We start from the raw sequence: 25,122 nt of genomic DNA, 5'->3' as shown, positions 1-25,122 counted from the left end.
GGCGCCCCAACTCCCCAATCAGCCCTGCTCTGAGCCTGACCAGGGGCTGCACCTAGGGATTGGGCCTGCCCTCTGCCACCCGGGAGCAGGCCTAAGCCAGCAGGTCGTTATCTCCCGAGGGGTCCCAGACTGCGGGAGGGCACAGGCCGGGCTGGGGGACCCCCCTCCCCCTGAGTGCACAAATTTTTGTGCACCAGGCCTCTAGTATATCATAAGATAAAATGTCAATCCTAGCCCTAACTGGTTTGGCTCAGTGAATAGACCGTCGGCCTGTGGACTGAAGGGTACCAGGTTTGATTCCAGTCAAGGGCATGTACCTTGGTTGGGGGCACATCCCCAGTAAGGAGTGTGCAGGAGTCAGCTGATCAATGTTTCACTCTCATCAATGTTTCTCTCTATCACTCTCCCTTCCTCTCTGTAAAAAATCAATAAAATATATTTTTTGAAAAAGCCCATCCTATTTAATAAAAGCCTTATATGCTAAGTGTCTGGTTGTCTGTGCGACTGGTCGATCGTTCAACCAGTCAAAGTGAAATCCTATATAATAAAGAGGTAATATGCAAATTGACCATCACTCCAACAAACAAGACAGCACCCCCATGTGGTTAAAGATAGCCACCCCCATGTGGACACAAGATGGCCAGCAGGGGAGGGCAGTTGTGGACAATCAGGCCAGCAGGGGAGGGCATTTGGGGTGACCAGACCTGCAAGGGAGGGCAGTTGGGGGGACCAGGCCAGCAGGGGAGGGCAGTTAGGGGTGACCAGGCTGGCAGGGGAGGGCAGTTAGGGGCGACCAGGCTGGCAAGGGAGGGCAGTTGGGGGTGACCGGGCCAGCAGGGAAGAGCAGTCTGGGGTGACCAGGCCTGCAGAAGAGGGTAGTCGAGGGTGACCAGGCCTGCAGGGGAGAGAAGTTGGGGGGGACCAAGCTGGCAAGGGAAAACAGTTAGGGGTTAGCGAGCCAGCAGGGGAGGGCAATTGGGGGCAACCAGGTCTGCAGGGGAGGACAGTTAGGGGTGAAGGCTGGCAGGGGAGGCAGTTGGGAGGGACCAGGCCTGCAGGGGATGGCAGTTAGGAGGGACCAGGCCTGCAGGGGAAGGCAGTTGGGGGTGACCAGGCTGGCAGGGGAGGCAGTTGGGAGGGACCAGGCCTGCAGGGGAGGGCAGATAGGGGTGAGCAGGCCTGCAGGGGAGGGCAGTTGGGGGCAATCAGGTCGGCAGGGGAGGGCAGATAGGGGCAATTGGGTCAGCAGGGGAGCAGTTAGGCATCGATCAGGCTGGCAGGAGAGTGGTTAGGGGGTGATCAGGCTGGCAGGCAGAAGCAGTTAGGGGCAATCAGGCAGGCAGGCAGGGGAACAGATGGGGTCCAGCAGTCCTGGATTGTGAGAGGGATGTCCGACTGCCCATTTAGGCCTGTGGGATCAGGCCTAAATGGGCAGTTGTACATCCCTCGAGGGGTCCCAGATTAGAGAGGGTGCAGGCTGGGCTGAGGGACACACACCCCTGTGCACAAATTCCATGCACCGGGCCTCTAGTATGCTAATGATATGCTAAGGCCACTCAACTGCTTGGTATGACATGCACTGACCACCAGGGACAGACACTCCAATCGGTAGGTTAGTTTGCTGCTGAGGGTCGGCCGATCGGGACTGAGTGAGATGGACCAGACATGCCCTGGAGCCATCCCACAGTCCCTCCCCAGCTAGCCAACCTCCCGCATCCCTCACCAGCTGGCTCTGATGTCCCCAATTGGGACTGGGCAAGAAGGGGCCAGACACCCTGGAGCACCCCTGTGGTCCCTCTTCCACCCCGATTGTGCACCAGTGAGGTCCCTCAGCCTGACCTACACCCTCTAACAATCCAGGACGCCTCGGGGGATGTCAGAGAGCCAGTTTCACCCCGATCCCACAGGCTACACCCCTTGGGAGGGCATCAGATGCAGTGCTCATGGCTGGTGAGCACTGCTGCAGTGGCGTGAGCCTCTCCAGATCGGGACTGATTGGGCGTGAGCCCGCAGCAGGAGCAGTGGGGCCGGGATGAGCAGAAGTGACAGGTAGGAGCTGCAGGTGGCGTTAGACTGCGGGTTACTACCCGATCCCTGCAGGCCACTCTGAAGGACCCCACCCATGCACACATTTGGGCACTAGGCGTCTAGTAGGAAAAATATATATCTACACTAATAAAAGAGAAACATGGTAATTAGCGTACAACCGCTACCCTTCCCATTGGCTAATCAGGGGGGAGCTCCCCAACCCCCTGATTGGCCCTGCTCTGTGCATCACAGGGGGTGGCCCCTCAACCTCCCCATCGACCCTGCCTTGAGTGTGATAGGGGGCGGTGCCCCAACCCCCCAATCAGCCCTACCCTGAGCGTGACTGAGGGTGGCATCGCAACCTCCCAATCCGCCCTGCTCTGTGCATGACAGGGGGGAGCTCCCCAACCCCCTGATTGGCCCTGCTCTGTGCGTGACAGGGTACGGAGCCCCAACCCCCCTGATGGGCCCTGCTCTGTGTGTGACAGGGGGCAGTGCCCCAACCCCCTGATTGGCCCTGCTCTGTGCATCACAGGGGGTGGCCCCTCAACCTCCCCATCGACCCTGCCTTGAGTGTGATAGGGGGCGGTGCCCCAACCCCCCAATCAGCCCTACCCTGAGCGTGACTGAGGGTGGCATCGCAACCTCCCAATCCGCCCTGCTCTGTGCATGACAGGGGGGAGCTCCCCAACCCCCTGATTGGCCCTGCTCTGTGCATCACAGGGGGTGGCCCCTCAACCTCCCCATCGACCCTGCCTTGAGTGTGATAGGGGGCGGTGCCCCAACCCCCCAATCAGCCCTACCCTGAGCGTGACTGAGGGTGGCATCGCAACCTCCCAATCCGCCCTGCTCTGTGCATGACAGGGGGGAGCTCCCCAACCCCCTGATTGGCCCTGCTCTGTGCGTGACAGGGTACGGAGCCCCAACCCCCCTGATGGGCCCTGCTCTGTGTGTGACAGGGGGCAGTGCCCCAACCCCCTGATTGGCCCTGCTCTGTGCATCACAGGGGGTGGCCCCTCAACCTCCCCATCGACCCTGCCTTGAGTGTGATAGGGGGCGGTGCCCCAACCCCCCAATCAGCCCTACCCTGAGCGTGACTGAGGGTGGCATCGCAACCTCCCAATCCGCCCTGCTCTGTGCATGACAGGGGGGAGCTCCCCAACCCCCTGATTGGCCCTGCTCTGTGCATCACAGGGGGTGGCCCCTCAACCTCCCCATCGACCCTGCCTTGAGTGTGATAGGGGGCGGTGCCCCAACCCCCCAATCAGCCCTACCCTGAGCGTGACTGAGGGTGGCATCGCAACCTCCCAATCCGCCCTGCTCTGTGCATGACAGGGGGGAGCTCCCCAACCCCCTGATTGGCCCTGCTCTGTGCGTGACAGGGTACGGAGCCCCAACCCCCCTGATGGGCCCTGCTCTGTGTGTGACAGGGGGCAGTGCCCCAACCCCCTGATTGGCCCTGCTCTGTGCATCACAGGGGGTGGCCCCTCAACCTCCCCATCGACCCTGCCTTGAGTGTGATAGGGGGCGGTGCCCCAACCCCCCAATCAGCCCTACCCTGAGCGTGACTGAGGGTGGCATCGCAACCTCCCAATCCGCCCTGCTCTGTGCATGACAGGGGGGAGCTCCCCAACCCCCTGATTGGCCCTGCTCTGTGCATCACAGGGGGTGGCCCCTCAACCTCCCCATCGACCCTGCCTTGAGTGTGATAGGGGGCGGTGCCCCAACCCCCCAATCAGCCCTACCCTGAGCGTGACTGAGGGTGGCATCGCAACCTCCCAATCCGCCCTGCTCTGTGCATGACAGGGGGGAGCTCCCCAACCCCCTGATTGGCCCTGCTCTGTGCGTGACAGGGTACGGAGCCCCAACCCCCCTGATGGGCCCTGCTCTGTGTGTGACAGGGGGCAGTGCCCCAACCCCCTGATTGGCCCTGCTCTGTGCATCACAGGGGGTGGCCCCTCAACCTCCCCATCGACCCTGCCTTGAGTGTGATAGGGGGCGGTGCCCCAACCCCCCAATCAGCCCTACCCTGAGCGTGACTGAGGGTGGCATCGCAACCTCCCAATCCGCCCTGCTCTGTGCATGACAGGGGGGAGCTCCCCAACCCCCTGATTGGCCCTGCTCTGTGCATCACAGGGGGTGGCCCCTCAACCTCCCCATCGACCCTGCCTTGAGTGTGATAGGGGGCGGTGCCCCAACCCCCCAATCAGCCCTACCCTGAGCGTGACTGAGGGTGGCATCGCAACCTCCCAATCCGCCCTGCTCTGTGCATGACAGGGGGGAGCTCCCCAACCCCCTGATTGGCCCTGCTCTGTGCGTGACAGGGTACGGAGCCCCAACCCCCCTGATGGGCCCTGCTCTGTGTGTGACAGGGGGCAGTGCCCCAACCCCCTGATTGGCCCTGCTCTGTGCATCACAGGGGGTGGCCCCTCAACCTCCCCATCGACCCTGCCTTGAGTGTGATAGGGGGCGGTGCCCCAACCCCCCAATCAGCCCTACCCTGAGCGTGACTGAGGGTGGCATCGCAACCTCCCAATCCGCCCTGCTCTGTGCATGACAGGGGGGAGCTCCCCAACCCCCTGATTGGCCCTGCTCTGTGCATCACAGGGGGTGGCCCCTCAACCTCCCCATCGACCCTGCCTTGAGTGTGATAGGGGGCGGTGCCCCAACCCCCCAATCAGCCCTACCCTGAGCGTGACTGAGGGTGGCATCGCAACCTCCCAATCCGCCCTGCTCTGTGCATGACAGGGGGGAGCTCCCCAACCCCCTGATTGGCCCTGCTCTGTGCGTGACAGGGTACGGAGCCCCAACCCCCCTGATGGGCCCTGCTCTGTGTGTGACAGGGGGCAGTGCCCCAACCCCCTGATTGGCCCTGCTCTGTGCATCACAGGGGGTGGCCCCTCAACCTCCCCATCGACCCTGCCTTGAGTGTGATAGGGGGCGGTGCCCCAACCCCCCAATCAGCCCTACCCTGAGCGTGACTGAGGGTGGCATCGCAACCTCCCAATCCGCCCTGCTCTGTGCATGACAGGGGGGAGCTCCCCAACCCCCTGATTGGCCCTGCTCTGTGCATCACAGGGGGTGGCCCCTCAACCTCCCCATCGACCCTGCCTTGAGTGTGATAGGGGGCGGTGCCCCAACCCCCCAATCAGCCCTACCCTGAGCGTGACTGAGGGTGGCATCGCAACCTCCCAATCCGCCCTGCTCTGTGCATGACAGGGGGGAGCTCCCCAACCCCCTGATTGGCCCTGCTCTGTGCGTGACAGGGTACGGAGCCCCAACCCCCCTGATGGGCCCTGCTCTGTGTGTGACAGGGGGCAGTGCCCCAACCCCCTGATTGGCCCTGCTCTGTGCATCACAGGGGGTGGCCCCTCAACCTCCCCATCGACCCTGCCTTGAGTGTGATAGGGGGCGGTGCCCCAACCCCCCAATCAGCCCTACCCTGAGCGTGACTGAGGGTGGCATCGCAACCTCCCAATCCGCCCTGCTCTGTGCATGACAGGGGGGAGCTCCCCAACCCCCTGATTGGCCCTGCTCTGTGCATCACAGGGGGTGGCCCCTCAACCTCCCCATCGACCCTGCCTTGAGTGTGATAGGGGGCGGTGCCCCAACCCCCCAATCAGCCCTACCCTGAGCGTGACTGAGGGTGGCATCGCAACCTCCCAATCCGCCCTGCTCTGTGCATGACAGGGGGGAGCTCCCCAACCCCCTGATTGGCCCTGCTCTGTGCGTGACAGGGTACGGAGCCCCAACCCCCCTGATGGGCCCTGCTCTGTGTGTGACAGGGGGCAGTGCCCCAACCCCCTGATTGGCCCTGCTCTGTGCATCACAGGGGGTGGCCCCTCAACCTCCCCATCGACCCTGCCTTGAGTGTGATAGGGGGCGGTGCCCCAACCCCCCAATCAGCCCTACCCTGAGCGTGACTGAGGGTGGCATCGCAACCTCCCAATCCGCCCTGCTCTGTGCATGACAGGGGGGAGCTCCCCAACCCCCTGATTGGCCCTGCTCTGTGCATCACAGGGGGTGGCCCCTCAACCTCCCCATCGACCCTGCCTTGAGTGTGATAGGGGGCGGTGCCCCAACCCCCCAATCAGCCCTACCCTGAGCGTGACTGAGGGTGGCATCGCAACCTCCCAATCCGCCCTGCTCTGTGCATGACAGGGGGGAGCTCCCCAACCCCCTGATTGGCCCTGCTCTGTGCGTGACAGGGTACGGAGCCCCAACCCCCCTGATGGGCCCTGCTCTGTGTGTGACAGGGGGCAGTGCCCCAACCCCCTGATTGGCCCTGCTCTGTGCATCACAGGGGGTGGCCCCTCAACCTCCCCATCGACCCTGCCTTGAGTGTGATAGGGGGCGGTGCCCCAACCCCCCAATCAGCCCTACCCTGAGCGTGACTGAGGGTGGCATCGCAACCTCCCAATCCGCCCTGCTCTGTGCATGACAGGGGGGAGCTCCCCAACCCCCTGATTGGCCCTGCTCTGTGCATCACAGGGGGTGGCCCCTCAACCTCCCCATCGACCCTGCCTTGAGTGTGATAGGGGGCGGTGCCCCAACCCCCCAATCAGCCCTACCCTGAGCGTGACTGAGGGTGGCATCGCAACCTCCCAATCCGCCCTGCTCTGTGCATGACAGGGGGGAGCTCCCCAACCCCCTGATTGGCCCTGCTCTGTGCGTGACAGGGTACGGAGCCCCAACCCCCCTGATGGGCCCTGCTCTGTGTGTGACAGGGGGCAGTGCCCCAACCCCCTGATTGGCCCTGCTCTGTGCATCACAGGGGGTGGCCCCTCAACCTCCCCATCGACCCTGCCTTGAGTGTGATAGGGGGCGGTGCCCCAACCCCCCAATCAGCCCTACCCTGAGCGTGACTGAGGGTGGCATCGCAACCTCCCAATCCGCCCTGCTCTGTGCATGACAGGGGGGAGCTCCCCAACCCCCTGATTGGCCCTGCTCTGTGCATCACAGGGGGTGGCCCCTCAACCTCCCCATCGACCCTGCCTTGAGTGTGATAGGGGGCGGTGCCCCAACCCCCCAATCAGCCCTACCCTGAGCGTGACTGAGGGTGGCATCGCAACCTCCCAATCCGCCCTGCTCTGTGCATGACAGGGGGGAGCTCCCCAACCCCCTGATTGGCCCTGCTCTGTGCGTGACAGGGTACGGAGCCCCAACCCCCCTGATGGGCCCTGCTCTGTGTGTGACAGGGGGCAGTGCCCCAACCCCCTGATTGGCCCTGCTCTGTGCATCACAGGGGGTGGCCCCTCAACCTCCCCATCGACCCTGCCTTGAGTGTGATAGGGGGCGGTGCCCCAACCCCCCAATCAGCCCTACCCTGAGCGTGACTGAGGGTGGCATCGCAACCTCCCAATCCGCCCTGCTCTGTGCATGACAGGGGGCAGCGCCCCAACTCCCCAATCAGCCTTGCTCTGAGCCCGACCAGGGGCTGCACCTAAGGATTGTGCCTGCCCTCTGCCACCCGGGAGCAGGCCTAAGCCAGCAGGTCGTTATCTCCTGAGGGGTCCCAGACTGCGAGAGGGCACAGGCCGGGCTGAGGGACCCCCCCTTCCCCCTCCCGAGTGCACAAATTTTTGTGCACCGGGCCTCTAGTATATATATAAAAGCCTAAGCGACCATACGACCGAACAACTGGAATGACGGGTTGCTATGACACGCATCCAGCACTGACTGACAGTGGGGTTAGGCAAAGTCATGCTCCTTTCCAAGCCTTAGTTTTTCCACCTATAAAATGGGGATGGTAATGATCATAATGATACTATTTCATGATGTAAGGATTTAATAAGACAATGAAAGTAAAGTGCATAGAATAGTGCCTGGTTCTATGTATCTCCCACAGACCCTCTCCCTCGGTCCTGCCTCAATTGGCCCCAGGGGCCGGCAAGCCAACCTCTTGCAGCTCCTTTCTCTCCCCCCTAGCCCAGCCCAAAGTGGCCCCAGGGGACAGACGGCCAACCTCCTGCAGCCCCTCTCCCCTGGTCTGCCCAGATCAGCCCTGGGGGCTGGCTGGACAACCTCCCGCAGCCCCCCTCCCCACCTGTGGGCAACCTCCCATGGCCCCTCTTCCCCATCCGGCCACAATCGGTGGCCAGGCCAAGGGACCCCACCCATGCACAAATTTGTGCACTGGGCCTCTAGTCTATATACATAAAAGCTTAATATGCTAAGTGACTATTTGACCGTTCGACCAGTTGTTATGATGAACACTGACTATCAGGGGGTGGATGTTCTGACCAGTAGGTTCGCTTGCTGCTGGGGTCTGGCCAATTGGGACTGGACAAGATGGCCTGGACACACCCTGGGGCCCTTCTGCGGTCCCTCCCCGGTCCTGATCAGCCCCCATTGGGACTGGATGAGATGGGCCAGACACACACTGGATCCCTCCTATGGTCCCTCCCCAACCCCAATCATGCACTGGTGAGGTCCCTCAGCCTGGCCTGAGCCCTCCCACAATCTGGGACCCCTTGGGGGATGTCAGAAAGTTGGTTTAGGCCTGATCCCCATAGGCCAGGCCAAGGGACTTCACCGGTGCACAAATCCGTGTACCAGGCCTCTAGTAGAAAAATAATTTACTTGAACTACCCTTTAGAACCTTTGGCCCTAACATAGATATACAGAAATTCTACCCAAAGAAATTCCATCCAGCAAAATACTTATTCATTTCAAGTGCAAACAGAACATTCTCCAAGATAGAGCATATGTTATAATGGTCACAAAACAAGTCTTAAAAAAGAAAGAAGATTGAAATCACATCAATTTTCTTCTCTAACTACATGGTATAAAATTAGAAATAAAAAACAGAAGGAATGTGGGAAAATTCAAAAATATGTGGAAATTAAACAATGCACTCCTGAACAACCAGTTGGTCAAAGAAAAAATCAAAAAGGAAGTCATAAAATGTCTTGAGACATATGAAAATGGAAATACAAAACACTAACTTATGGGATGCAGGAAAAGCAGTTCTAAGAGGACGTTTATAGTGATAAATGCCTACATTAAGAAAAATAGAAAGATCTCAAAAACACACATAAAAACTAAGTATACATTTGAAGGAACTAGAAAAAGAAGAACAAACTAAGTCTAAAGTTAGTACAAAAGAGGAAATAATAAAAATCAGAGTGGAAACAAAATAGAGGTTTAAAATACAATAGAAAAGATAAACAAAATTAAGGTTTTAGAGAAGATAAACAAAATTGACAAACCTTTAACAACATTAAGAAAAAAGAGAGATGACTCAAGTTAGTAATGTTGTAAACAAAAGAGGAAACATTATAGCTAATACCACAGAAATACAAAGTATCGTAAAAGACTACTATGAATAAGTATACATCAACAAACTTATTAACTTAGAAGAATTGTAAAAATTGCTGGAAATATACAACTACCATGACTGAATCCTGGAGAACTAGAAAACCTGAACAGACCAATAAGAAGTAAAGAAATTGAATCAGTAATCAAAAACCTCCTAGCAGCCCTAGCTGGTTTAGCTCAGTGGCTAGAGCATCAGCCTGTGGACTGAAGGGTTCAATTCTGGTCAAGGGCACATGCTTGGGTTGTGAGTTCGATCCCCAGTAAGGGGCATGCAGGAGGCAGCCAATCAATGATTCTGATCATTGATGTTTCTATCTCTCTCTTCTTCCTCTCTCTTCCTCTCTGAAATAAAAAAGAAAAGGAAACAAACAAACAAAAAGCCTCTAAGGTAAGCAAAGAAAGGCCCAGATGGTTTAACTAGTGAATTGTACTAAACATTAAAAAAAAAAAAAATTCATGATAATCCTTCTCAAATAAAGAGTACAAACTTCCACTTGTACAATGAATATGTTCTTGGGAATCTAAGCATAGTATAGTTAACAATATTGTATTATCTCTCTATATAAAAGCCTAAGTGACTGAATGACCGAACTACCAGTCAACGGGTCACTATGATGCACACTGACTACCAAGGGGCAGACACTCTATATAGGAGCTGCCCTCTGGTGGTTAGTGCCCTCCCACAGTGGGGGCACTGCTCAGGTGACTGACCCAACCCAGTGGCCCACCAGTCCAGTGGCAACCACTCACTCACTCAGTAGTCCTGGAGGTCCAATCTCTGGAGAACGGGCTGGGCAGTGCCACCGGCATGATTCCAACAGCACCACAGGCCTCCTGGAAGTCAGCCTCAGGCACCACAGCCACTTCCCCTCCCTAGATGCTCCACAAGGAAGAAATGATATAAAAGCGGCCTCCAGGTGGCTCCTGACAACCAGGGTGAACAGCAGCAGGATGAATCCAGATCCCAGGCCGGCAAGGGCATCCCACCACCCACCTGGAGGGCTGATCGCATCCCAGGCGCCCCTCCATCCCCTTGGGATGGGTGCCAGACGCAGGGCTCATGGCAAGTGCCTCTGTGGCAGCACGAGCCTCTCCTAATTGGGCATGACTGGGCATGAGCCCTCAGCAGGTGCAGCAGGGCCAGGATGAATGTGAACGGCAGGCAGGAACAGCAAGCAGTGTTGGACTGTGGGTTCCAGCTGATCCCTGCAGGCCACCCTGAGGGACCCCACTTGTGCATGAATTCATGCATTGAGCCTCTAGTCTTATCTAATAAAAGAGAAACATGCAAATTGACTGCACCTCCACTATGCCCCAAGCCATGCCCACCAGCCAATCAGAGCGACTATATGCAAATTAACCCAACCAAGATGGCGGCCGGCAGCCACAGAGCTGGAGCAAGCAGGAGGCTTGGTTGCCCCAATGATGGAGGAAGCCAAGCTTCCCGCCTGCCGCTGTGGCCTCCACTCAAGGCAACAAAGTTTCAATTATAGAAGATGAATAAATCCCAGATACCTGCTTCCAGCCAGCCTCCACTGAGAGCTAGGGTGGCTGGGGCCATGGCCAGCCTGCAAACAGCCATCAGCCACTCACCCAGACTGGCCAGGCACACCAGCAGGACCCCCCACCCTGAAGGAATGTGGCCAGCCTGAAAACAGCCCTCTAAACCCTAACCAAGGCTGGCCAGGCACCCCAGTGGGGAACCCCCCCCCCCCTGAAGGGGCTGTGGCCAGCCTGCAAACAGCCATCAGCCACTCATCCAGACTGGCCAGGCACCCAGAAGGACCCCCGCTCCCTGAAGGGGATGTGGCCAGCCTGAAAACGGCCCTCAGCCCCTCACCCAGGCTGGCCAGGCACTCCAGAGGGACCCCCCACCCTGATCTGGGACACCCTTCAGGGCAAACCAGCTGGCCCCCACCCATGCACCAGGCCTCTATCCTATATAATAAAAGGGTAATATGCAAATTGACCCTAACAGCAGAACCACTGGGAATGACTGGTCACTATGACACACACTGACTACCAGGGGGAAGATGCTCAATGCAGGAACTGCTCCCTGGTGGTCAGTGCACTCCCACAGGGAGACCTCTGCTCAGCCATGAGCCAGGCTGATGGCTGCCAGTACAGCAGTGGTGGTGGGATCCTCTCCTGCCTCCTCAGCAGCGCTAAGGATGTCCGACTGCAGCTTAGGCCTGCTCTCCACTGGCAAGTGGACATCCCCTGAGGGCTCCCGGGCTTCCAGAGGGATGTCTGACTGCCAACTTAGGCCCAATCTCCCAGGAAGCAGGCCTAAGCCAGCAGGTGCCAGACTGAGAGAGGGCACAGGCCGGGCTGAGGGACCCCCACCCCCCGTGAGTGCACAAATTTTTGTGCACAGGGCCTCTAGTATACTATAAGTTGCAAAAGGATTAGATCTTAAATGCTCTCATTACAAAAAAATGGTTATCATATGAGATGATAGAGGTGGTAACCAATGCTCTTTGATAATCACTGCACAATATATAGTGTATCAAATTATCACACTATTAAACTTACAAATGTTATATGTCAATTATATCTAAACTAGAGGCCCAATGCATGAAGATTCATGCAAAAATGGGCCTTCTTTCCCCTGGTTGCCGGCACCGCCTTTGCTCTGGCTGGAGCCACCTTTCCGCCTTCCCACACTGCCCAGAGGTCCGGAGCAGCTGGGGTGGTGTGGAAAGCCTGCGTCCGCTTGGGGCCTGTGTATGCAAATTAACCCGCCAACTTTGTTGGGTTAATTTGCATACTCACTTCTGATTGGCTGGCGGGTGTTGCGGAGGTATGGTCAATTTGCATCTTCCTCTTTTATTAGTGTAGATAAAGCTTAAAAATAAATGCCTACAAAGAAAAAAAAAAGATTTTTCTTATACAGTCGTTCCCCCTTATCCATGGGCAATATGTTCCAAGACCCCCCAATGAATGCCTGAAACCAGACCCTAAATATATACTATGATTTTTCTATACATATCTATGATAAAGTTTAATTTATAGATTAGGTACAGAGATTAATAATAATAAAGAATAAATAGAACAATTATAACAATACTAGAGGCCTGATGCACAAAATTCATGCACGGGATGGGGGAGGTCCTCAGCCAAGTCTGCGCCCTTTCACAGTCCGAGAGCCCTCAGGGGATGTCCGACTACATTTAAAAAAATATCACCCTGTACTTAATTTTCTTACTAACTCCTCCTTTTAAACTCCCCTCACTCTCACATTCTGTTTCTTCTTTTTATTTAACTGTTTTCCTGGACTCACCCCATTTTAACATCCTTCTCTTTCCTGCTTTCTTTCCCTCCCTCCCTTTGAACCTCCTGAAGCCCCTCTCCCTCCCTCTCTTCTCCCTTCTCTCCCATCATTCCCTGTGTCTGTCTCCTGCTTACTCCTCCCACCCTCTCCCCCATTCGCCTTTCCCTTGTGAACCTGAACCCTGCCTCCCTTCCTCCTTCTCTATTATACCCCCCCTCTGACTTCCCCGCCATGTTCACTGGTTTCTCTTTTAAACCTTCCTCTTTCCTTTCTTGGTCCTGTTTCCAGCCCTGCCTGAGCGCACTTTGATATTAAAGCTTCTGTTCAGGGGGTGTTAACCCCCAGCCCAGGGCCCATCCCTGGCCAGGCCTTCACGGCACCCCCTTTCCAGGCCTCCTTGCTGCCATCCTCCTCCCATTCCTTGCCCAGGATGCCCCAACTTCTAGTCAACAAAGTACACTCAATGCCAAACCTAACCCTGGCCAGTGTCTTTGGGGTCCAGCCTTCGGGGACAAAAGTGGTACCCTCCTTAGTATCCGACTCCAACCTAGCTAAGCTGGGCCTCCCCTCCCAGTGTGGGGCACCCGGCCCAGCAAGGGTGGCTGTGGCCCAGGTGCTGTGAGCGCCTCCACCCAGAAGGCCTCGGACCATCCACCCCTCCGTCCCAACGGCTCATGTCAGGGGCCACTGCCCTCCTCCCACATCTGGGCAGGGATCCTCACTCCACGCCACCTGTGCCCCACCCCTAGCTGGGTGCAGCTGCTCGGCCCCTGGCGGTCACCACCCCCTCCTGCATGCAGCCCCACGTTTCCTTCCCTTTTCCATTTCTCCATCTTTTTCTTGTTCCCTTTCTGTCTTTCTGTTTCTCCTCACAGCCTGTCTGCATGCAGGCCTGCCTTCCTCTCCCTCTCCTTTCTTATCCCCTCCTATTGCATCCTATCCTACCTACCTGTGCCTTGCAGCTACCTGAGCAGGGGGCAGAGATGCAGCCTGTTGAACAGTTATTATGTGACAGCATCCCAGGCAATTATTATTAGTATAGTCTATAATAGTAACTATTATTAGTATAGTTACTATAATAGAAGCTATGTGAGTGTGGTCTCTCTCACTTCTCTCTCTCTCTCTCTCTCAAAATATCTTTTAAATTGCTTATTTCTGAAATTTTCAACTTAATATTTTCAGACCATAGTTGACAGCAGGTAACTGAAACTGCAGAAAGTGAAACCATGGACAAAAGAGGCTACTGTACCTAGTGTATCATACTAGTTCTCTCATTAACTAATCTATATATATAAAAAGCCAGTGACCAGAATGCCAAAACTACTGGAACAACCGGTCACTATGACTCCCACTGTGGCCAGACAACTGGCCCAATTGGGGGATGGGGCCAGCTGGCCAACCTCACATGGCCCCTCCTCCTGGCTGGCTCCACTCCTGATCGGCCTCTCCCACCCCGATCAGGGTGGGGTGGCTGGCCAACACCCCTGTGGCCCATCCCCCAAGCCAGTACTGCCCCCCATTTGTTGCCCCACCTGGATCGGCCTGCAACCCCTTCCCCCGGCTGGCCCTGCCCCTAATTGCCCCCCACCCCAATAGGGGGTGAGCCAGGCCAGCCAACCTCTTGCAGGCCCAACCTCTTGCACCCCTGGCCAGGCCCACCCCTGATGGACCCCCACCACCCCAATCAGCCTGCAGCCCATTCTCATGATCAGCTCCACCCCTGATCGTCCCACCTGCACCTCAATAGAGCGTGGGGACGATCAGCCCACTGCCCACAGCCCCTTCCCATGGCTGGTCCCAGCCCTGATCAGCCCCCACTACCCCGATCAGCCTGAGGCCCCTCCCCCCAGCCAGCTCCACCCCTGAATGCCCCTCATACTCACCAATCAGGGATGGGGCTGGCCGGCCAACCTCCCATGGCCCCCTGGCTGCTGACCCCCAATTGGCTCTCCTACCCCATTCAGGGCACGCCAGCTGGCCCACCACCCACAGCCCCTCCCCACAGCCAGCCCCACCCACGGACTGGCCAGCCAACCTTCCACCATCTCCTCCTCCCTCTGGCAGGCCTAGTCCCAATCTTCCCCAACTGTTGCCATATCAGCCACACCACATCCGTGCACAAATTCATGCACTAGGCCTCTAGTAAGTTAAATAAAACCTTCAACTTTAAAATTTTTTAAATATATTTTTATTGATCTCAGAGAGGAAAGAAGAGGGATAGAGACACACACACACAGAGAGTTGGAGAGAAAGAGAAAGAGAGAGAGAGAGAGAGAGAGAGAGAGAGAGAGAGAGAGAGAGAGACATGATGAGAGAGAATCACTGATTGGCTGCTTCCTGCATGCCCCCCAATGGGGATCAAGCCTGCAACCTGGGCATGTGCCCTGATGGGGAATCCAACCGTGTCCTCCTGGTTCATAGGTAGAAGCTTAACCACTGAGCCATGCTGGCAGAGCCCTTTGACTTTTTTTAAAAGGTAATTGGAAGACAAGGAATCCAAGAAACAGTGTATTCAATCCAGGACATCACTGAATAGAGCTTCATTATAAATGATATTAATAGTGTTAAACAACTTTTCTTCAACTTTTAGCAATAAACTATGAACAGACCCCAAGACAATCATTATTACTGAATGTTAATATTTTCAATTTTGACAATATTTTTTAAAAGTGCAGGTACCTCAATTTGGCAAGTGGAAGCTTATAGGAGAGGAGGAAGGAAGAGCAGTGATGTCAATACCTTCATCTTCCAAGAAGGTCATACTTAAGGGATGAAGATACAAAAATAAGTACATGTAAATTAAAATAGTAACTGAAAGAAGGATGATGTAAAGTGACTCATGATTTAGAGCAAAGTTGGACTATTATTCATTCCAAAAGAGTCCTCATCCAAATCTCGAGGGAGCTCTGAAGCTTCAAGAGCCCTTCAGAGTTGACCTAAATTAGGGTGAGGCTCGGGACCTCTACAGCCCCACACTGAGCAGTCACTAGAGAGTTCCCCTGGGAAGAGGCCTGAGGTTGGGTAAGGCAGCCTACCTTACCTAAGGCAACTCTGGAGGAGGGCTGAGAGCTGAGGATGGTCAGCCAGCAACTGAGGGACTAAATCCTTCAGCACTGAAGGGAGGAGACTATGTGGATCAGGACAGCATCTCTACAGAAGCACTTGTTCTAGTCGCTGGGAATACATATATTCTGGGGGTGGAAGAAACAAAGTAATAAATGTTTTTTAAAATTTTATCATCTCTTAAATTCTATTAACTCAACTGACTCACCCTATTAACTTATGAACTCTATTACTTAAATTAAACATTCCCAGGTAGTCAGGAAGCAAGGTTATGTTGCAGTAAGATATTAACCTGCAGTAGAAATTTAATCTCAGTGCCTTAACTCAAAAAGAGGACTCAATTCTACAGACATTCAAGGGACTCAGCTTATGGAGTTTCCAACATATTACACACCATCACCTCAACAATGGCTTTCAGAAAAAGACAAAGTAGGCAGAGCTTGCACCCATTTTCAAGTTCTATTGGCTGGTATTAGTCACATGATTCCACATGAACCACACAGGAATCTGGGAAATGTGCATAAGCTTATGGAATGTTAATGACTACCACTGTGTCCCTGAAGACATACTGACTGATGTGATGGAGGGTAAAGCCAACAGGGTAAATACCAGCAGGTTTTTCTCTAGCACACCCATACATTTCTCCAAGATGAGTGCCTACTAAGACTGAGCTCTTTTTGTAGAAACTTGTTTATAAAGGATGCAATGTTATTTTGATTAAATTATTAGTTAAATATTATATTACCCAATGAAATCTGGGTGCAAAAAAAGAAAAAGAAAAATACTTGTTGCTATGAAGCTGTCACTGGAGGGGAAGAAGACTCTGACCCTGTCATTAAAAAGAATCTCCCAGGATGGGCCAGTGTGGCAGTGTGGAACCATAAGAATGCCCTAGAATATACTGTACCACTTACCCTTATAAGAGGGCTTATGTTTCAGCTAAAAAAGTCAGATCTCGATGTCTGCCTAAACTCTGAGTCAGGTTCAGTATCCAGCCCTGCCTCTTGTCTTTGCAGCATCAAAAGCAAAGTGCTACATATAGAGAATAAGGGTTCGCTAGACACCCACACAAGTGCTCCCCATTTCCCTAAGTGTCAGCCCTCTTGACTCCTTTGGCAAATGACAATGTCCACCTTGAGGAAGACGACAAAACCAGCACAAACCTCTGACCACTCAGCATCCTGTTCTGGGCAGATTCAGACTATGACCTTGGGGAGCAGAGTCCTCCTGAGTGTATCTGCCCACACATTCACAGTGCCCATGTCTGGTGACCTGCATTACAGCCTGGGGTACAGAAGACAATGGCCCCAGAAAAGCCTTGTTCTCCATTCTGACTTCATCCAGGAAAGGGAAGGAGCTACCATTGGCTCCTCAATGAGTGGGTGAGGGAGCAAGGAGAAGAGGATGCCTTCCATTACCTCAAAGACAAGCTCTCATCCACCTGGCCATATAACAAACCCAGAGAGGGAGATGGAGACCAGCTTTCTGTGCTGGCCCATGTCAAGGGAGCCTCAGTGTGCAGGGACCTCTTTAACACCTGGGAAGAGAATATCAACAGGAATCAACAGGTCACTATATCCACGGACAGGAAAGCTCTCTCCTTGGGGAATTCTAGCTCAGCAGTGACATCAGGTGACTTGCAGGAGACAAGGGGTGAGATGGGTGTGAGTCAGCACTTCCAACAATGTGCCCGAGAAGCACAGAAAACTCTGTCACTCATCTCCTGGGTCTGCAGAAACAAACTGCCCCGTATGCCACTCCACGGTGATGGGGTTGGAGACTAGGGTGCTGCACTTGGGGGTGTAGACACCTTCACACTAGGCAGTCATTACAGCATCACCAAGATCTGGAAGATCCAGCCTATGTTCCTACTATAGGTGGTGAACGTAAGGCTGTCTGCATCCATGTACATGATGATGTTTTTGAGAGGTGTGCATGTTACTGAGGGGTGGTCAACCAGAATCTCTCCTAAAATTGTTCAAACTTTGGTAGACACTCTAGAAACACACAACAGAGACAGGCAGTCACACACATACACAGAAACAAAGATAAGTTGTGTGGTGATAAGAAAGATGCAAAAATTAGAGATGCAAAAAGAAACACAGAGAGGTCAATAGATGCAGGTAAATGGTGGCAGAGGTGTAGCTAGAAATAGAGACAGAGATGCAATGAAAGAGTGAGAGACACAGGGATGCAGAGACAGACAGAAAAAGATGCAGAGAGACACACTGAAAAAATATACAGGAACAAAGAGAGATACAGGAAAAGAAAAAGGTGTCTAGATAGTTATAACAGAAAAATGAGAGACCTCATAGAATACCTGGATCCAGTCTCTTCTGAAATCAGCTTGACCCCAGGCTTCCTTGTAACATGAACAAACTAAACTTCAGTTGGATTTCAATCATTTGGAACCAAGAATATTACTTTTATTGCTGGTTTTACTTTTCCAAAAACAAAAACTGACCTTGATCACTGTGACTTGCCAAGACATCTGAAACATCAGTTTGGTTCTTTGAGACCCCAGAGGCCACTGTACCTGGCCCCAGGTAATTCCTCCATGCTGACATACACTCTACCCACCAGGCTGGAAGAGAGGCCAGCAGGTCATAAGGCCACTGCACTGAACATCAATACCAAACAGCCAGGACGGAGGACGATTGAATTGTTCCCTCTGCCCACATTTATCTCAGCACCCCAAGATGCTCTAGTCTCCCTCAAGGAGCAAAACATGTTCCTTTCATTCTGCAGTGACTTCTTGCCTCCACCCAGTTAAGAAGGCTCAGATACAGATAACATGTTTAATTATGATAAAAGCTCTGGAGTCAGGTAAAGGCTTTAATGTACTTCTCTTGGACAGAGGGGGATGGGGGGAGGGAGAGAACAAAAGAAAAATGCCTTGGGGGCCTTGGCATTTTTAGACTTAGCTGGCAGCCCACAGGACAGACTCCAAGGTCACAGCCATGGCCTCGAGGGTGGGGGGCAGGGGGAGCACAGGAGATGACTGGCCAGCTCTGATCTCAGAGGGAGCAGGCTCACAGGCAGCTGGGAAATCTGGGCAAGGACAATAAGCAGGCATTTCAGAGGAAACACAGCCGATCCCAGTCAAAGTACGCTCAGGAGTCAGCGCAGGAGCCCTGTAGAAGAGAGAGTGATCAGCACCTGGCACCTGGGGGCGTACCAGTCCCCTCCTCTCAGGGCACTGCAGCATCAGGTAAAGCTGAGGTCTGGGCATAAGGCCATCACCTCCCCCAGTATCTGTGTCGGGGTGAAATCAGCTAAAGAGGACACGCACTTCAGCTCCACCCAGACATGCAGGAGGCAGGAGAACAACAGTTATCCCTTGGGGGATATGAGCATTTCAATCTTTTAAACAAATTTAATGATAACTAACCTTCCTTCCACCACTAGGAATCACTTATAAATACCCACAGGCAGGAGCCACCAACATGGGCACAAAGTGAGTATCATCCCCGTACCTACCACCCAAGATCTGGCTCCACATTTCACAGAAAGATCCACCAAAGTTAAACCTGGGTTCTGGATAACAAGCCCAGAGTTTCCTTCAGAAACTGGGTGAGCTTCTCCCCAAATCCTTGATCCCCTGGCAGGGAATAGGCCCTGAACTGTGCCCTTTGTGACCAGGTACACTCACTTCCCGCCCCTCCCTCCCTTTTCCTGTCCTGGAACCAGCTCCCTCTCCTCCCCATCAACCCCATTAAATCAGAGCAGAGACAGAAGCTGGGGGGAGGCCCATGAGATCCTACAAAAGGACTTTACACAGAGAAAGGTCGCATCACATAGCCAGTCCCTCTCCCACCCACAGGAAATGAGATAAGCAACTTAACTGGAAATCTACTTCCTCCCCACCCATCAGTCACAGGCCTTAACCCCCTAAACTACAATCTCCCAAATGAGTGGACCTGTCACTAGAAGGAAGGGAAGCCAATGCCCTGACCTTCTTAAAGAAGCAGCTTTTGGAAAGGGGCCAGCGAGACAGTGATGAGCTCTCAGCCCCAGGACATTCACCACAGTCACGCCTGTGGCAGGGCTGCCTTTCAACCAGTAAAATCCAGTCCAAAGCCTGGCCTAGCTGTCTGTCTCCTCCCACCACCAGCCTGGCCTCCTGCCTTCCAGGTCAGGAGGTGAGTTTCACCTACAAGCAGAGGATCCCTCAACAGAGGGTCCCGGGCACAGCCCACCTTCCCGTTTCCCCAGTTGCTTACCCTTCTGTTTCCTGTGACGGATGACAAGGCCCAGGCCCAGGAAGATCAGCCCCAGCACGAAGCCCCCGATGCCGCTCAGCATCTTGCTCTGGGCGGATCCAGACTGTGCCCCTGGGGAGCAGAGCCTGTGTGTCAGCTTCTGTCCCAAACCCACAGGGGCCCTTTGGAAGCCTCCACCCCTGGGGGGACCAGCCAGTAAATCCTTGGACACCGAGGGTGGGTGACAGGGGAAGTGGATCCTGCTCCTTCACATATATCTTTAGCCTTGGACCCCAAGCCCTGTCACTAGCCGCCACAGTCAGCCTTCAGAGCCCTCAGGCTGGGTTCTGGCTGTCGTGTAGAGTGACCTCCCTAGTGTCTGAAAACACCATGAGATCTGATGCCCCTGCCACGGCACCAGAGGGCTCTAGCATCCTGTGATGTCCACTCAGCAGTGACATCAGCAATAGGGATGCGATGGGATGGTTAGAGGACGCTGTTTTCCCTCTGTCTGTGGGGCCCAGGATGCAGGAAAGAAACTGCCCCTTACGCCACTCCACTGCGATGGGGCTCTGCAGGCTGGGGTGCTCCACGCGGCAGGTGTAGATGTCTCCTCGCTGGGGGGTCATTTCCAGCATCACCAGGATCTGGTAGGTCCAGTCCCCATTCCTAATCACGGGGGTGGACACGACACCGGCTGTCTCCTCCTGGTCGTTCCGGAACCATCGGACTTTGATGTGGGCTGGATAGAAATCCGTCACCGAGCAGACCAGCATGTTGTGGTGGGTTAGGGCCTCTGTCTTGGCCGGGGAGATGGTCACTGTGGGCTCCACTGGGAGGGGAGGGGAAACAGAGAGGAAAATAGAGTGGGAGATGTGGGGGCACAGGCAAGTCTCCCCACAGGAAGGGTCCTCCCTGAACCAGCGGGAACGGTCCCTGGATTCTGAGGCCGGGATGAGGACCCGAGCTGGGCTACTTGATTAGCTGGAGTAAACTCATGAGTCAGAGAACTGTTCAGGGTCACAATCTAATAGCAATCATTTTATGAGAGTTATTCCATTGATACCAATTGATAAAAATGAAGCTCTTTAAATGTTTAAATTGCTGTGTTATAGAGGCCACTATTCACAATGTTTTTAAATAAAGATGATAAACCTGGACTTCTTTTCCCTCCACCTGTTGATGGTGACCCTGGGGATCAGCTCTAGGGATTCACACCTGGGCAGTGACCCTGTTTCCTGTTGGTCCCACAGCTCCTCACAGTGGAGAAAACACATCAGTTGAGTCTCCTGGGGGACCATCAGCACTGGTCACAGCTCCATGAACAGTAACACGGACTGAGAATTAGGAACGTTACAGACAGTTCTATGTCCAACAGAGCAGAAGCCATTCTGCAGCAAACTCCCATTAAATTGTATTATCTATAATAATAAAAGCGTAATATGCTAATTAGACCGGACAGCCCAACAACCTTCCTGACAAAGCTGGGGCTGTGAGGACCAAGCCCCTTGCATGAATTTTGTGCATCGGGCCTCTAACTAAATAATAAACTTCATGTCCATATCATCTGTGCCATTTACTGATTCATTAGTCATTCATTCAACAAATATAAATTCTATAAGCATTAGAAATCTATATACATTTATCCTATCTAATAATAGACAAAGATTCAAATTGACCGTACCTTTCCTATGCCCACCATTGGCTAATCAGAGCGATATGCAAATTAACTGCCAACAAAGATGGCGCAAAGCAGAGGAGCGAAGACTAAAGACGGCTCCGGCCGGAGCAGCGAGAGGCTTGAAGGCAGCTCCGGCCGGAGCAGCAAGAGGCTTGAAGGCGGCTCCAGCCAGAGCAGTGAGAGGCTTGAAGGCGGCTCAGGCCAGAGCGAAGGCCTGGGTCCCGGGCGCCGGAGGAAAACCGGTGCCGGCAGCCAGGGGAAGGGAAGGCCTATTGCACGAATCTTTTCATGCAACAGGCCTCTAGTATATATATATAAAACCCTAATATGCAAATAGACCAAGTGGCAGAACAACCAAACAACTGGTCTCTATGATGTATGCTGACCACCAGGGGCTGCGTGTGGAATATGGCAGGCACCAGCCATGGCAGGATGGTGGAGCAGGTGAGCCAGGGTGCCAGACCAAGGCTGTCAGTTGCTGTCAGCAGGGAGAGCCTCTGGTGGTTACTGAAAATTCTTTGCTCCCATGCACCGTGGTCCCACTGGGCACTCACACCTGCTGCTGGCACGAGAGCCACTGCTCGCACCCACTGCTGGTGCCCAGCACTGGCCCTGATCACTCGGTGCTGTCAGTAGGTGCGAGCAGTGTCTGCTGGCCCCAATCACCCCTCAGGGATTCTTCATCTCTCCCTGCTCCTGAAGGACTATCAGGGCCAGCAGCCGCTTCTCGCACTTGCTGCCAGCAATGTTCCTGCTCGCACCCACTGCTGGTGCCCGGCACTGGCCCTGATCACTTGGTGCTGTCAGCAGGTGCGAGCAGTGTCTGCTGGCTCCAAACGCCCCTCAGGGATTCTCCATCTCCCCCTGCTCCCGAAGGACTATCAGGGCCAGCAGCCGCCTCTCGCACTTGCTGCCGGCAATAGCCCTGCTCACACCCACTGCCGGCACCCTGCACCGGCCCCGATCGCTTGGCACTGTCAGTGGGTGCGAGCGGTAGCTGCCAACCCCAATCATCCCTGAGGGCTTCTCAACCTCCCTCTGCTCCTGAGGGGCAATCAGGGCAGCAGCCACGCTCGCACCCACTGACGGTGCCAGCCCCAATCCCTCTGTGTTGTCAGCAAGTGCGAGCAGGGCTGTTGGTCAGTGCATGGGAGTGGTGGCAGTGGGAGCAAGGCTGCTGGCATTCAGGAGACTGGGGGCCATGGTGGGAAGGGCCGGGAGTGGGCGTGGAGGATGGGCCGAGACCCACCCCTGTGCTCACCACAGCCTCATGGTCCACGGTTCCTTTCAAGGTGCACAAATTTGTGCACTAGACCCCTAGTAGAAAGATAAACAACAGACCATGGTCCTTGCCCTTATGGAACTTGCAATCTAGTAACAAAGACAAAAAAATAAATGTTATTTCAAAAGTTTGTGATTTTTTAAGGAAAAGAGAACTTTGAAAACAAGTAACACTGATAAACATCACGTTTGCCCATGTCTCGATTCCTTTATCTTCTCAGATTGCCTCGTATGGTCAAGTACAACAGGCCTCTTCCTCCCTATGTACACATCTTATCCTTCACCTCTCCTGCCATCTTACTGCATCTCCCTTATTCCCACAGTGTGAAACTACACTAAATAGTTCATGTGTGTGTTTTGAAATATGTTTTTATTGATTCTGTTGTGTGTTTTTCTTTTTTTAGAGAGAGAAGGGGGAAGAGAAAGAGAAATATTGATCAGTTCCTCCTGCATGCACCCCAACCAGGGATCGAAGCCACAACCTGAGACTGTGCCCTGACCGGGAATTGAACCCATGACCTTTCAGTCATGTGACAATGCTCAACCACTGAGCCACACCAGCCAGGCTCACTTAGACTCTGTCAGGTTCTCCTTCCTAGGGACTGACTAAAAGCATAGTCAACTAGCTGGATTTACAAAATCTGTCAGCTTAGACAGATTGGGATTAAAAAACCAGGGCACGAGTTCAAAAGAAAAATGTTAGAAAAATTTCTTTGGAAAAAGACCTGAAATAGCAAAAATATAATCATTTGGTGGCATTAGGATGTGGATCAGAAGGTGAGAGAGTTTGTCAGCAAAAGTTATGTGAACGTGTGCAGATAACACTGGGGTCAGACTAGGGATTCACTAGTGAACTTTCCATCCCCACCAACATTGAAAATAGGCAAGAACAGACTCATTTTGCTGCTTCTGGTCATAACTGCTAGGCTGTGCTTCCATGATATACATGTAGTAAACACATATGCAATACAGAACACAATGACTGCTGTGTAGTGAATAACTGGGCTAATTAATTCAAGTGTTTATCATGTACCAATATTAGCATATTAAAGTGGTCATGCTAACTCCTAGCACACAAGTAGTTGTGAAATTAAATAGCATAATATAGATGGTGTTTGGTAAGGTGACTGTCAAGAAATAGATGCTCATTAAATGGCTATAATTAACATTCACAATATCTGCTCCTGAATGGATGGTGATTCTGGAGGGGGGAGGCAGGGTCTATGTCAAAAGAAACTTGAAACAATTTTTTATTCCATAATTTAATAGCATAAATTTATAAACTTCAGCTTGATTGCACCATTTGTTGAACTTTCTAAGAAACAAAAATTCTGCCTTATGAACCACTGAGGTGTTGCTTTTGCTTTTTAGCGAACACTTTTCCTCAGACTTTGCGTTCACAAATTCTAAATTAAGATCCAAGTCAAGAAGAGTTTACTGCATTAAGCAAAATAGCACAAATAATAAAGTCTGTTTTTAAGGCAGTACTTGCCCTTCTGTTTTCTACTGAGCCTCAGTGGTGGCAGCTGAGAATGTACTCATTAGCATCAGAAAGGCTGAGTGAGCTCACTGCACCAGGGAATGTGTAGGCAGAGGCCCAAAAACATACCTCACAGTCACTGTTAAAAGAGGTGCAGGACTAGCGACAGACATTTAGGAAAACAGAATTCACATGAATAAAAATTTGACACCAAAGAACCAAAACATAATTCGTCACAACTGTGATATATTGCACGTGTGCACGGGGCCCTGGAGGCAGCGTGGAGCCCCGAACCCACTAGGCCAGTGGTCGGCAAACTCATTAGTCAACAGAGCCAAATATCAACAGTACAACGATTGAAATTTCTTTTGAGAGCCAAATTTTTTAAACTTAAACTATATAGATAGGTACATTGCTATTAACTTAATTAGGGTACTCCTACGGCTTAGGAAGAGCCACACTCAAGGGGCCAAAGAGCCGCATGTGGCTCAGGAGCCGCAGTTTGCTGACAATGGCACTAGGCGGTTAAACAGGAGGTGGGCCTTGCTGCCAGCTCACAGCAGCGCAGGAGTGGGAAACACAGGGCACTAGGACACGGGGCCTAGGGACATGGGGCACAGGGACACAGAGACACGGGGCACAGGGACAGCTCTGGCAAAGTGAGAGACAAGGAGGCAAACACACCAGCGCCAGGGAGGTGCAGAATGGGTGGAAAGAGGAGATGCTGCGGGCCCACTGGGCAGGCCGGGAAGGCTCCTGGGGACCTGAAGGGCTGAGGGGTCAGTGCTGGTGG

The 25,122-nt window shown here is 53.4% G+C and overlaps 1 protein-coding gene across 1 annotated transcript; it reads right to left on the bottom strand.

Moving 5' to 3' along the window:
- Positions 1–18,469: 18,469 nt before the first annotated feature.
- Positions 18,470–20,867, bottom strand: LOC102250801 (HLA class II histocompatibility antigen, DQ beta 1 chain; the record flags this gene model as incomplete). Its single annotated transcript, XM_014537280.1, has 3 exons — positions 18,470–18,819; positions 19,909–20,019; positions 20,438–20,867. Coding segments are annotated over 3 exons (555 nt in total), but the record flags the coding sequence as incomplete, so codon positions are not given.
- Positions 20,868–25,122: the final 4,255 nt, after the last annotated feature.

This window comes from Myotis brandtii, unplaced genomic scaffold, assembly GCF_000412655.1.
Source record: "Myotis brandtii unplaced genomic scaffold, ASM41265v1 scaffold1759, whole genome shotgun sequence".
In the NCBI taxonomy this organism is placed as follows: domain Eukaryota; kingdom Metazoa; phylum Chordata; class Mammalia; order Chiroptera; family Vespertilionidae; genus Myotis; species Myotis brandtii.
This window is presented reverse-complemented; position numbering and strand designations above follow the sequence as displayed.